This window comes from Vipera ursinii (assembly GCF_947247035.1).
Source record: "Vipera ursinii genome assembly, chromosome: 1".
Taxonomy (NCBI): Eukaryota; Metazoa; Chordata; class Lepidosauria; order Squamata; family Viperidae; genus Vipera; species Vipera ursinii.
This window is the reverse complement of record NC_139512.1, coordinates 9,563,826-9,577,501: the sequence shown is the minus strand read 5'-3', so window position 1 is coordinate 9,577,501 and position 13,676 is coordinate 9,563,826. Positions and strand designations below refer to the sequence as shown.

The 13,676-nt window shown below is 48.1% G+C and overlaps 1 protein-coding gene across 2 annotated transcripts in view; it reads right to left on the bottom strand.

Annotated features, from left to right (window-relative positions):
• SBNO2 (strawberry notch homolog 2) overlaps nt 1-13,676 on the bottom strand; it is a 153,029-nt gene that overhangs the window by 39,821 nt on the left and 99,532 nt on the right. For both annotated transcript variants that reach the window (XM_083363152.1, XM_083363153.1), the window contains exons 11-17: nt 13,155-13,298; nt 11,731-11,848; nt 10,086-10,191; nt 9,275-9,428; nt 7,626-7,802; nt 4,635-4,732; nt 1,119-1,201 (exon numbers count right to left, since the gene is read on the bottom strand). In XM_083363152.1, the coding sequence (XP_083219278.1) occupies nt 1,119-1,201; nt 4,635-4,732; nt 7,626-7,802; nt 9,275-9,428; nt 10,086-10,191; nt 11,731-11,848; nt 13,155-13,298 (880 nt within the window). The remainder of the gene's footprint in view (nt 1-1,118; nt 1,202-4,634; nt 4,733-7,625; nt 7,803-9,274; nt 9,429-10,085; nt 10,192-11,730; nt 11,849-13,154; nt 13,299-13,676) is intronic.

Below are 13,676 nucleotides of genomic sequence, written 5' to 3'. Positions count from 1 at the left end.
CTCAGCCAGTGTGCCTGGCTGAGGAATTCTGGGAGTTGAAGTCCATGAGTCATAAAAGGGCCGAGTTTGAAGACCTCTGCTCTAATCATTTGTGTTGCTCTTCTCTGCACTCTTTCCAGAGTCTCAACATCTGTTTTGTACTGTCGTGACCAGAACCAGGATGCAGTATTCCAAGTGTGGTCGTACTAAGGCTTTGTAAAGTGGTGCTAGAGCTTCACGTCACCCTGATTCTATTCCTCTGTTAATGCAAATTAACAGGTTAATTACCAAATTGTGATATTTTTTTTAATATACTAACAAACAAAAAAAACCCTCCTTTAAACCAAGTTGCTGGTGACATCATCAGTCTATGCTGTTTTTAAGTACAGGCATTCCATGATTTATGACCATGCATTTAGTCATCACTTGGAGTTATGACGGTGCTGAAAAAAGCAAATTATGGCCAGTCCTCACACTTATGACCACTGTAGCATCCCCAGGGTTGCATAATCAAAATTTGGGCACTTGGCAACCGGCACGTATTTATGATGGTTGAGGCATCCTGGGTTCACGTGATCACCATTTGTGACCTTCCCAGCTAGTTTCCGACCACGGGGTAAGCCGGATTCACTTAATGACTGCAGTGATTCACTAAACAACCGTGGCAATAATGGTCATAAAACTGGCTGCAACTCACTTAACGGCCACCTTGCTTAAGCAATGGAAGTTCTGGTCCCAATTACCTACCAATAATTCAGAAACTTTAGGAACCACCGCAGATACCTCACCCTTGGTGGTGTTGCTAAAGTCATTCTTAGGAGGAAGTGACAGTTAAGGTCAGGGTCAGATGGGAAGGCGCATCAGACATTGCGTGAATGTGAAAAGCCTTGCAGACCTAGAACAAGCCCCTGCGGCAAATGAAGGAATGAAACAGCTAGAAAATAAAAGCAGTGAATAGGAAAGACGTTTGGAGCAACAAAATGGAGGAATGGGAAAACGGGGGCTGGAGGAGAAGGGAGAGAACGGGATACGATCCGCAGGTGCACCGCAGAAGGTCTGGGATATCAGGATGGTTTTAAGAGGGGTGGGGTGGGGGTGGGGGTGGGTGGGGAGGGAAGTGAGGATAAGGAGGATCTTACGTTTTCTTTTAATGACACTTCCTCTTTCTCTTTTTCGTTTGGTTGAAGGAAAGTGCTTCCGAATTAGGGAAAGGAAGACGCCTCTGAAAGTTAAGAGGGGATATTTTTATTCTAAGCTGCCAGCACACCCAAACTGCTCACTTGAAAACGAAAAACGAAAAGGCACAGAGGAAAAAAAAAATCAAAATTAAAAGAGAACCACCTACGTCAGGCTCAGCGCTGCGGAATTGAGACGGGGTTTTTCATTTCGGGGGGGGGGGGGAAGAAAAGGTCCAGAGTCTTTGAACCCACGCTTGTTTAGTTGCACTAAAATCGGCAGCAATTACTCTTCCAAAATAAACATGCGTTTCTGTTTGCAATGCTGCCTGGGATATATAGGCTTGTGGGGAGCCCTTGGTGCTCTCTGAGCTGGGTTGTTTTCTTGCAGACTTTTCATGACCCAACTAGGTAACGCCATCAGTGTTAGAAAGCAGTGTGATTTGTGGAGGAAAGGAGGAGGAGGAGGAGGAGGAGGAGGAGGAGGAGGAGGAGGAGGAGGAGGAGGAGGAGGAGGGCTGTGGGGTCCTTGGTGCTCTCTGAGCTTGGTTGTTTTTTTGCAGACATTTCATGACCCAACTAGGTATCATCATCAGTGCTAGAAAGGCGTGGGATTTGTGGAGGAAAGGAGGAGGAGGAGGAGGAAGAGGAGGAGGAGGAGGGCTGTGGAGTCCTTGATGCTCTCTGAGCTGGGTTGTTTTCTTGCAGACTTTTCATGACCCAACTAGGTAACGCCATCAGTGTTAGAAAGCAGTGGGATTTGTGGAGGAAAGGAGGAGGAGGAGGAGGAGGGCTGTGGGGTCCTTGATGCTCTCTGAGCTTGGTTGTTTTTTTGCAGACATTTCATGACCCAACTAGGTAACACCATCAGTGCTAGAAGGGAGAGGAGGAGGAGGAGGAGGAGGAGGAGGAGGACTGTGGGGTCCTTGGTGCTCTCTGAGCTGGGTTGTTGTCTTGCAGACTTTTCATGACCCAACTAGGTAACGCCATCAGTGCTAGAAGGGAACGGCGTTTGCGCTTCTATATACTAGTGCAGTGGTGGCGAACCTCTGGCACGCGTGCCAGAGGTGGCACTCAGAGCCCTCTTTGTGGGCACGCGTGTCATGTCCCGGAGATGGCAACCGTCCCTCTTCAACCAGCTGCCCGAGGTCCGACGTGGCCGGATGCATCCCGGCACAGCTGGTTTCCCTCCCCCCCTGTCCCGTCCCTCCTGGCCTCGCATGCTCTCCTTTTCCTGGGCACGACCCACTGCATTGCCTCCTCAGCTGTCGGCTAGCTGTCCAGAGTGTGCTGGTTGAGGAGCCGGCAGGCTGTGGCTGCTGACGGACACCGTCGGCCCCCATGCGCTCGCTGCCCTCTGTGTGTGGGGGCTGACGGTGTCAGGCAGTAGCTGCCCTGGTCCCTACCTCACCTTCCCTTGCCCCGCGGCAATTGGCATACCCACCCTGCCTCGCCTCGCCACACCCCGCAGGACGAGCCTCTGGCCAACCGCCCCACCTGCCGGAGACCCCCTGGATCTCCCCCAACCCTGCCTGGCCCCCACAGACATCCCTTCCCCACAAGCAACATCAAGGTGACCACGCCCACTTTGGCTACACCCACCCAGTCTGCCATGACCACCACAGTCATGCCCACCCAGTGGGCCACGTCCCACCTGGCACCCGGCGATAAATAAGTGGGTTTTGGGTTGCAGTTTGGGCACTTGGTCTCTAAAAGGTTCGCCACTAGTGGCTGGCCATGCCCGTGTTAGTGGGAGTGTTCTTGGCAGTTTCTTGCTTGGACATTTGTTCATTGCTTGTTGTCTGAGTTGCTGGTGACCCACCACTGTAAACAGAGAGCAAACACACTCCCTTCTAGCACTGATGGTGTTACTTAGTTGGGTAATGAAATATCTGCGAAAAAAACAAACAACCAAGCTCAGAGAACACCAAGGCCCCCACACTTTGATTCTGAACTACAAATATTCTCTTCTATTGGTAACATATAAATGTTCCTGATATAATGGACGTATGGACATTTATTTTCACAATGTATGTATTTCTTTACAGTCCTCCCCAAGTGCAATGGTTGTGGTTGCACTGACATGAGCCTTAATTGACATTAGCCACTTAAGAAAACTGAATGTTGGATTGGCAAACTAATTTTCCATTGGGGCAGGGGCTTAAAATATAAAATAGGTTTGCATTCAGCTGCAAAAGATAAAGTAGGTGTGCATTTCATTGCAAGCTTAACAAACCTGCCCGTGCTCTAGAGCAGGGGTCTTGAAACTTGGCCCTTTTTATGACTTGCGGACTTCAACTCCCAGAATTCCTCAGCCAGTGTGCCTGGCTGAGGAATTCTGGGAGTTGAAGTCCGCAAGTCATAAAAGGGCCAGGTTTGAAGACCCCTGCTCTAGAGTAGCGTTTCTCCACTTTGGCCACTTTCAGAGAGGTAGACTCCAACTCCCAGAATTCCATAGCCCGCTTGGCTGGCTGTGGAATTCTGGGAGTTTGGGGGGGGGGGGGAATCCACCCATCTTAAAGTGGTCAAGGTTGAGAAATACTGCTCTAGGTGGCCCACATGTCTGGCTTGGCAGCTATTGGTTCAATTGCTGGGATGTCAGAGAACGTTTAGACCGACTATCGTATCAATTGAAGCCAACAAAAAGTGGCCTTTTAGAGGTGAAATATTTATAAGGGAACCCCGGAAATGGTCCTTTTGAGGCAGGAAGGGGGAGGGTTGGGAGGGGGTGGAAGTCACATGTAGGGCCTTCTACAAGCAAGCAGCTAATGTGAAGGAGAGATGACGTCGTACACTCTTTTCAAAATTTAACACCGGACAACTTTATGCTTTGTCCTTCTTGTTGAGCTACGGACAGGGCAGTCTTACCAAGACTAGACAGGAAAGGACCAAACAATGCAAAGTGGGGGTGGGGGTGGAAGAGAGCTGTGATGCGGTGGCTCAATGTATGTAGATGACAGAGCTTTTGAGCGAGGGATGCAGCTGAGATGTCTCCCATCTTCACCCCCACCCCCGCAAATGCACGGTAGGGGTCATGGAGAAAGCAGTGAGCACGCACACACTCGGATGGCCAAAGTGGGGGGGGGAAACAAAACACCAAAATGAGGTGAGATTTGGGAATGGCGTGACCTGAGCTTGGTGGCTTGCTTCAGACAGAAGGTGCAAAGGTTGAGAATCTCTATAGGCAGCCAGGGGGTTGCATTTCCACGGGTGCCACCAAAAGACCAAAATGATGCCAATGATACCGTGTGTGTGTGTGTGTGTGTGTGTGTGTGTGTTTTCTCTTAGAGGATGCCCGAAAGATTAAAGTCCAAAGATGTCCTGCCTTTAATCAGAATGCAACGGAGCAGTGATTTTTGAGGGATTCCCTCCGTGGTATCTGCGGAATTGTAGCCTATCAAAATGTCGGGCAGGGACTGTGCCAGAGTTCACCAAAAAAAAAAGTGCATCCTCCCTCAGGGGCCCCAGTGAAAAACTCACTCAGCTGCCGACACAAAGCAGTTCAGGTGCCCCTCGTTCTCGTCCAGGACTTCCCGGGTGCGGGCCTCCCCCGTCGACTGCAACCCGATCACCATGCACTGTGGAAGGCAAAAGCCGGGCAGAAATGAGACCAAGGATGGCCAGCATGTGTGCGGGGGGCAAAAACCAAACAAACTGTTAGGTAGATGACTATGGCCTAACTGGTTGGGTTGGCAATATATATATAAACTATGATTGTATTGTTGTAATAGAAACTGTATTGTATCACTTTAAATGTGTGATGATTGGCCAACGCTGTTTCTCCAACGGCCATAAGAGGGAGCTAGACACATAGCTTCTCTCTCTCTGTTATTCTCTCTGTTGTTTGCTGTTACTTGCTGATTATTGTGGTTTGTGGGTTTGCTACTGTTTGCTAAACCTGAAGAACTGTGTTTTGACTTACGGACTGGTAAGAAGACTCTGTATTGGATAATCCTTGGACTATTGTTATTTGCTATCATCTCTTTACTCGTGTATGACCTGGACTGATTTTTTTCTTGGACTGTGCTATCGTATTATTCCACAAGTAAACTGTGTGGTTGCTGCGTAAACTTGACTACTCTCAGTATCCTCTTTTTCTGTGCAAGCTCGTTAGCTCAAGAGGTACTCTGCACATCCTTATCACAAACAAACATCAAGATGTGAAACAGCCTGGCTGATAAAACTCAGGAACTGAAAGGGATAATAATAATAATAATAATAATAATAATAATAATAATAATAATAATAATAATAATAATAATAATAATAATAATAATAATAAAGTTGGAAGGGACCTTGGAGGTCATCTAGTCCAACCCCCTGCTCAGGCAGGAAACCTTATACTATTTCAGGCAAATGGCTAAGGAGGAGGGCGGGGGAGAAGGGGAATGAGAAGGAGGTAAGAGGAGGAAGAGGAGGAGGAGGAGGAGAAGGAAGGCGAGGAGGAAGAGGTAAGAAGGAAAAGGAGGAGAAGGAGGAAGATGAGAGGAGGAGAATAAAGAGGGGGAGGAGGAGATGGAAGGAAGGGAAAGAGAAGGAGAAGGAGGAGGAGGAGGAGGAGGAGGAAGAGGGAAGAGGGAGGAAGGGAAAGAAAAGGAAAAGGAGAAGAAGGAAGAAGAAGGCAGGGAGGAAGAGAAGGAGGGAGGACAAGGAAGAGGAGGAGGGAAGAGGGAGGAAGGGAAAGAAAAGAAGGAAAAGGAGGAAGAGGAAGAGGAGGAGGAGAAGGAAGGCGAGGAGGAAGAGGTAAGAAGGAAAAGGAGAAGGAGGAAGATGAGAGGAGGAGAAGAAAGAGGAGGAGGAGGAAAGAGGGAGGAAGGGAAAGAGAAGAAGAAGGAGAAGAAGGAAGAGGGAGGAAGGGAAAGAAAGAAGAGGAGGAAGAGGAGGAGGAGGAGGAAAGAGGGAGGAAGGGAAAGAGAAGAAGAAGGAGAAGAAGGAAGAGGGAGGAAGGGAAAGAAAGAAGAGGAGGAAGAGGAGGAGGAGGAGGAAAGAGGGAGGAAGGGAAAGAAAAGGAAAAGGAGAAGAAGGAAGAGGGAGGAAGGGAAAGAAAGAAGAGGAGGAAGAGGAGGAGGAGGAGGAAAGAGGGAGGAAGGGAAAGAAAAGGAAAAGGAGAAGAAGGAAGAGGGAGGAAGGGAAAGAAAGAAGAGGAAGAGGAGGAGGAAAGAGGGAGGAAGGGAAAGAAAAGGAAAAGGAGAAGAAGGAAGAGGGAGGAAGGGAAAGAAAGAAGAGGAGGAAGAGGAGGAGGAAAGAGGGAGGAAGGGAAAGAGAAGGAAAAGGAGAAGAAGGAAGAGGGAGGAAGGGAAAGAAAGAAGAGGAGGAAGAGGAGGAGGAAAGAGGGAGGAAGGGAAAGAGAAGAAGAAGGAGAAGAAGGAAGAGGGAGGGAGGGAAAGAAAGAAGAGGAGGAAGAGGAGGAGGAGGAGGAAAGAGGGAGGAAGGGAAAGAAAAGGAAAAGGAGAAGAAGGAAGAGGGAGGAAGGGAAAGAAAGAAGAGGAGGAAGAGGAGGAGGAAAGAGGGAGGAAGGGAAAGAAAAGGAGAAGGAGAAGAAGGAAGAGGGAGGAAGGGAAAGAAAGAAGAGGAGGAAGAGGAGGAGGAAAGAGGGAGGAAGGGAAAGAAAAGGAAAAGGAGAAGAAGGAAGAGGGAGGAAGGGAAAGAAAGAAGAGGAGGAAGAGGAGGAGGAAAGAGGGAGGAAGGGAAAGAAAAGGAAAAGGAGAAGAAGGAAGAGGGAGGAAGGGAAAGAAAGAAGAGGAGGAAGAGGAGGAGGAAAGAGGGAGGAAGGGAAAGAGAAGAAGAAGGAGAAGAAGGAAGAGGGAGGAAGGGAAAGAAAGAAGAGGAGGAAGAGGAGGAGGAAAGAGGGAGGAAGGGAAAGAGAAGAAGAAGGAGAAGAAGGAAGAGGGAGGAAGGGAAAGAAAGAAGAGGAGGAAGAGGAGGAGGAAAGAGGGAGGAAGGGAAAGAGAAGAAGAAGGAGAAGAAGGAAGAGGGAGGAAGGGAAAGAAAGAAGAGGAGGAAGAGGAGGAGGAAAGAGGGAGGAAGGGAAAGAAAAGGAAAAGGAGAAGAAGGAAGAGGGAGGAAGGGAAAGAAAGAAGAGGAGGAAGAGGAGGAGGAAAGAGGGAGGAAGGGAAAGAGAAGAAGAAGGAGAAGAAGGAAGAGGGAGGAAGGGAAAGAAAGAAGAGGAGGAAGAGGAGGAGGAAAGAGGGAGGAAGGGAAAGAAAAGGAAAAGGAGAAGGAAGAGGGAGGAAGGGAAAGAAAGAAGAGGAGGAAGAGGAGGAGGAGGAGGAAAAAGGGAGGAAGGGAAAGAGAAGGAGAAGGAAAAGGAGGAAGAGGAAGAGAAGGAGGAGGAGGAGACTGCATGAAGGCTTAATTCAAAGAATCACCAGACTGTAAAAGGAAATCTGCTCACATTCTGCTCCCTCACATTGAACTATCAGAGCTACAACTGCGGGTAACGGTTTTTAAGCCGCGTCTCTCCTTCCTCACCTTGCCCTTGCTGAGCTCCTCCTTGGCCAGCTCCACCAGGCGCCGGACTTTTGCAGCAATGCAGAGGTACTTGAAGAAGCGCTGGTGAGCCCCCCAAAACTGTCCCCAGAGAGACTTCCGAGACTCCAGGCCCACCAGGTCTGCCGCCTGTTGGAAAACCACCAGGGCTTCTGCCCACTGCCGACAGAGGGGGGAGGGGGTGGGTGAGGGGAAAAAAAGGAGCGTGCGATTTAGCAGTGATAATGGTATTTTCAGTATTTTATTTAGCGTTGAGTTTATATCTAATAGAAGGGACGCAGTGGCTCACGACGCTGAGCCTGTCGATCAGAAGGTTGCTGCAGTTTGGCGGGTCGAATCCCGAGTGCCGCGTAGCAGAGTGAGCGCCTATTACGCGTCCCAGCTTCTGCCAACCTAGCAGTTCAAAAGCACGTAAAAAATGCAAGTAGAAAAATAGGGACCACTCCGGTGGGAAGGTAACAGCGTTCCGTGCGCCTTTGGCGTCTAGTCATGCCGGCCACATGACCACGGAGACGTCCTCGGACAAGCGCTGGCTCTTCGGCTTTGAAACGGAGATGAGCACCGGCCCCTAGAGTCGGAAACTACTAGCACGCATGTGCAGGGGAACCTTTACCTTATATCTAAACCTGTGAGAGAGAGTGGGCTGAGGGAGGGACTGGCCCAAAGTCAGACAATGAGCTTCTGTGGTTGAGGAGTGATTAGAACCTGGGTCCACCCACTTCTAATCCACCTTTTTGCCCACCTGATAGGCTCTTAGCCTTGGGGGGGGGGAGGGCTGGCTCAGCCAGTGAGATTCGTGGCAAGCGGGGGGGGGGGAAGGGCAAGAGGCTAGATCTTCCCTCTCCTAGATCTTCAGCTCCTTCCTCACTACACCTGGCTAAGTGGGAGGGACTTGGCCCAAAGTCAGCCAATGAACGTCTGCAGCTTACGGAGGAGTGGAGTCTGGATCCTCCTCCTCCTCCTAGACCAGCCCCTTCCCAACTATACGAAATGGGCTCTTGGGCTAAGAGGGAGAGCCTGGCCCAAAGCTTGCTTTGGGATCTTCTGCGGCTAAGCATAGGCCTCCTCCAGGCCTCCAAGGCCTAGAACGGACTTCCGGAAGTGGCACCCACATACTTCTGGTGGGCTGTTCTAGGCCTGAGAGGCCTCCTCCAGGCCTCCGAGGCCTAGAACGGACTTCCGGAAGTGGCACCCACATACTTCTGCTGGGCTGTTCTAGGCTTGGGAGGACTCCTTCAGGCCTAGACTGGACTTCTGGAAGCCAGCTGGTTCTCTGAATTGAGCTAAATTTAGCTACCGGTTCTGCCGAACCCAGTGTGAACCGGCTGAATCCCACCACTGGATCTATCCCTAACCTGTTCTTTCCAAGTCTCTCAATAGTGAATCTGTTGCCATGGTAACCGAGTTCCCTACCCCTTGCTGCTGGTCATCCTCTTCCCTTTTCTTCCACCTTTCCCACCCTGATGGATTTCTCTAGATAACTGGGTCTTTGCAATGTTCATTCATCAATTTTACATGTGAAGTCACATACTTTTGTTTTACCCTACAGAAAAACAGCTGACCACAGATTCCAAGCGGCTCAAGGAAGTGAGTCCAGCTATACTGGACAGGCCCAAAGTATAAAAGTTTACCAGCTTCGCTGCCTTGTTGTACACGAGCTTGTATGCCGCATCCAGTGGGATTTCTTCTATCCGGAAAGTGACTCCGGAAAAGCTGAGCTGTCGAGCGATGTACATCCCGTTCACTTTCATATCCATAGCAACAATCTCCATAGCCCCCACACCTCTACGGAGGACAAGAGATACAGATGACCTTTGGAACTGCAGTTTTTCCATCAACACCACAAGACATTCATTCATTCATTCATTCATTCAAATTTATAAGCCCTTTTCCCTCAAAAAAGATAATCAAATCAGAATAAACGCTACAGAGTTTGAAGATAAAAAGTGATGTCAACGTCAGAAAAATGCATCACTACGTGTGTTGGGAAAACTCCCACACCTGTCAAAAGGCCAGACACACAAGTCAAACAGATGAAACAAAGATAAGGTCACACAAACAACTGCAACAGCTTTTGCAGCCTGATAAAATGTTGTGAGGATAGGTGGAGTTAGGTCAAAAAATCCTTCTCCAGGTTGAAAAGAGAGCTTGGGTCAGTTTTTAGCATTCAATTTTTAAAAATTGTCAGATGGAAGATGCAGTGGGTTTATTTTTAATGCCCCAGAGGCATTACCTACAAAGGAGGACATTCAGACCAAACATCAAGAGGAACTGCTGGCCACTGGAACAGGCTGCCTCATGAACCAGGGTCTTCTCCTTCACTAGAGGTCTTGAAAGAGAGGATTTGGGGGGGAGGTGTCATCTGCTAGAGATGCTCCAGGAGATCCTGCACTTGAGCCCCCTCCAACTCTGTGGTTCTGTGATAACCAGATGGAGCTTTACCTCTTTTCAATGGCATGGAGGAAGTCATCAAAGGACCGAAAGGGGGTGCCTTCTCCCCATATGCCCAGCCGACTCATGTAAATCATATTCTTTGGCTCAGAGGCACCTGCCAAAGAAGAAGACAGGCCAGTGGGTTGGACTGGAGAAGGAACTGTTAGATGCATTCAGTGGATCAGCCAATCTCTCTCTCTCTCTCCCCCCCCTCTCTCTCTCATCCCATCATCCATCTAGCTATAATGCCTCTATCTATCTATCTATCTATCTATCTATCTATCTATCTATCTATCTATCTATCTATCTATCTATCCATGAATCCATCCATATCTATCTATCCATCCATCTCTCATCTACCTACCTATCCATGAATCCATCCATCCATATCTATCTATCTATCCATGAATCCATCCATATCTATCTATCCATCCATCTCTCATCTACCTATCCATGAATCCATATCTATCCATCCATCCATCCATCCATCCATCCATCCATCCATCCATCCATATGTACGTACGTATGTATCTACCTATCTCTCATCTATCTACCTACCTATCCATGAATCCATCCATCCGTATGTATGTATGTATGTATGTATGTATGTATGTATGTATCTATCTATCTATCTATCTATCTATCTATCCATCCATCCATCCATCCATCCATCCATCCATCCATCCCACTCTCTTTTCCTCCCTCCCTCCCACTGTTTTTCAATCTCAGCAACTAAGATATGTGGACAGCCTTTCTACCTACTCTCATGCTGTCTGATGAATTCTGGGAGTTGAAGTTCACAAACAGTTGCTGAGATTGAGACTCTACTCTGCTCTGCTCTGCTCTGCTCTGCTCTGCTCTACTCCATCCCATCCATCCATCCAACCATCCATCTTTCTAACTACTCCCTCCTAACTTCAGATTACCCCTTGGGTCCATTTTCCATTCTCCCACCCTTCTCTTTGTCTTTTCACCATTTTTGGAACCACAGCCCTCCCACATGGTGTGGAGTAGAGAAACGTGTCTCACTTTCTGGGAAGTCTAAAGACAACATCCTTTGTACCCCGGAAATGGATATTCAGAGCTAGCCTGCCTATACAAACCTGGGGGGAAAAGGTGTGTTAAACAGGAAACTCACGTGGAAGGCAAAAGGCTGGCCTTCTCCAGCTGGGTTCATGCTGCCCTGATAGTTAGGAATGGAGCTTCGACATGCAGAAATAGTGTCAAAGGAATGACTTAGAAGCTAACCAGCTTGTATAATGTGAGGTGAACGATGCAGTGTTAGGAATGGCTCAGCAGGAGTCTGTATCCCTTTAAGAGCTTGAGTATAAAAGGGAAGGCCTTGCTGGAGTCTTTCTCTCTCGTCCGTTCCCTGCTGTAATTGCTGCTTATTGGAGTTTGCTGTATCACCACATGTATGTATCTTGTTTCTAGTGTATATTTGTAGATAGTGTAATATAAGCCACCATTTAATACAGACCACTATTTACTGTATTTACTCCTGGGTTACCTCAGCGCAATAAGACTGTGTGTGCTCTGACAAATAGTCTACCCCTCAAGTGCCGGAGCGTCTTGATTTGGAGCTCCCCAGAGAGGATGCTCCAGCTATGGACTCCTCCCTGATAATGTGCTTGGTGCAACGCGCATCGCTCACCTGTGGCACTGGCGTAGACGACCCTCGCCTGAGGCAGGTTTTTCTGCAGGTCCAATACTGCTTTGCCCATCTTGGTAGAGGTGGCATTTTTGGCTTTGTGGCATTCATCGAACACAATCTGAGAGTGGAAGGCTCGTTAAGGGGAAACAATTTTAAAAAAGGGAGGGGGGAGCAATCTTGGCAGACAGAGGGGTATGTATACGACAAAGGAAAACAACAGGCCACACTTGGAATACGGCATCCAGTTTTGGTCACCACAATGTAAAAAAAGACATTGAGACTCTGCAAAGAGTACAGAGAAGAGCAACAAAGATGATTAGAGGCCTGGAGGCTAAAACATATACAAGGAACGGCTGCTGGAATTGGGGATGTCCAGTTTAATGAAGAGAAGGGTGAGGGGGGACATGATAGCAGTCTTCCAGTATCTCAGGGGCTGCCACAAAGAAGAGGGGGTCAAGCTATTCTCCAAAGCACCCGAAGGCAGGAGAAGAAGCAACGGATGGAAACTAATCAAGAAGAGAAGCAACCTAGGATTAAGGAGAAACTTCCTGACAGTGAGAACAATTAATCAGTGGAACAATCTGCCTCCAGAAGCTGTGAACGCTTTAACACTGGAAGTTTTTAAGAAGAGTCTGAAATGGTATAGGGTTTCCTGCCTGAGCAGGGGGTTGGACTAGATGACCTCCAAAGCCCTTCTAACTTTATTATTGTTGTTGTTGTTGTTAAAAGTTCTGAAGGCACAGGAGGGGGGGAGTAAATTACGACCATGGGCAGGGCTGTCTGCAGGTGTGTTCAAAAAAGTCAAGGTGGCAGCCACAAGAGTAAAAATGAAGACCTGCCCAGAATAGCCTTATTTAGGTTGGTGGGGGGGGGAGGAGGAAAAATATCCCCAGTGCATGGCTGTGAGAAATGTTAAAGCAGTTGATAAATGCAACAATTATACTCTGTAAGCCACCAAAAGGAGGACCAAAGTACAGGTAGTCCTTGACTTACGACCACAATTCAGCCCAACACTTCTGTTGCTAAGCGAGACAGTTGTTAAATACGTTTTGACCCATTTTATGACCTTTCTGACCACAGTTGTTAAGGGAATCACTGCAGTTGTTCAGTAAGTAATACGGTTAAGTGAAACTGACTTCACCATTAGCCTTGTCAGAAGTTTTTAAAACGTGATCACATGATCCTGGGACATTGCAACCATCATAAATTTGAGTCAGCTGTCACATGTCCAAATTTTGATCACGTGACCATGGGGATGCTGCAACGGTCGCGCGAAAAATGGTCCTAAGTCACTTTTTTCAGTGCTGTAGTAACTTCAAACGGTCACTAAACAAATGGTTGTAAGTAGAGGACTACTGGCAGTTTTGTGCATTAATCAAAGCCACAAAGTCCAGAGACTCGTTGGTTTATTTGTGTTAGGATACAACACCGTCAAAATCGTCCTTGCACCAATCCAAAATCTGGTTCAATCTGGTCCTGTGCTGGCCGCCCGCTTGGCTTTCACCAATCAAGGCGGAATAAGTGGCGAATAAAATCCCCTCCGAGGTAGCCGTGTCACCGTATTTAATCTACACCAGGAAAAGATGTTTAAAAATGCAAAAAAAAAAAAAAAAGGAGATGAGAGGTTTTCACAAGGCTGACATTTTGGGCACAGAAATGCATGCCAGTTAAATTAACAGAGGTCCTTCAGGATGGAATCACAGATGACACATTTCAGTGGTTCTCAACCTTGGCAAATTTAAGGCCGGTGGACTTCAACTCCCAGAATTCCCCAGCTAGTCAAACGCTGCCATTTTTAATGCAGGGCCACTGGTGATCCAGTCTGGGCAAGCTTCTGCCAAAATGAATAGTTGAATCTTCCTTCTTCACAGTCAGGTGCTTGGACTCTCTCACTCCATGCAGGAAACGGTTTCACAGCCTTGGCAATTTTAAGAAGTGTATAGTAC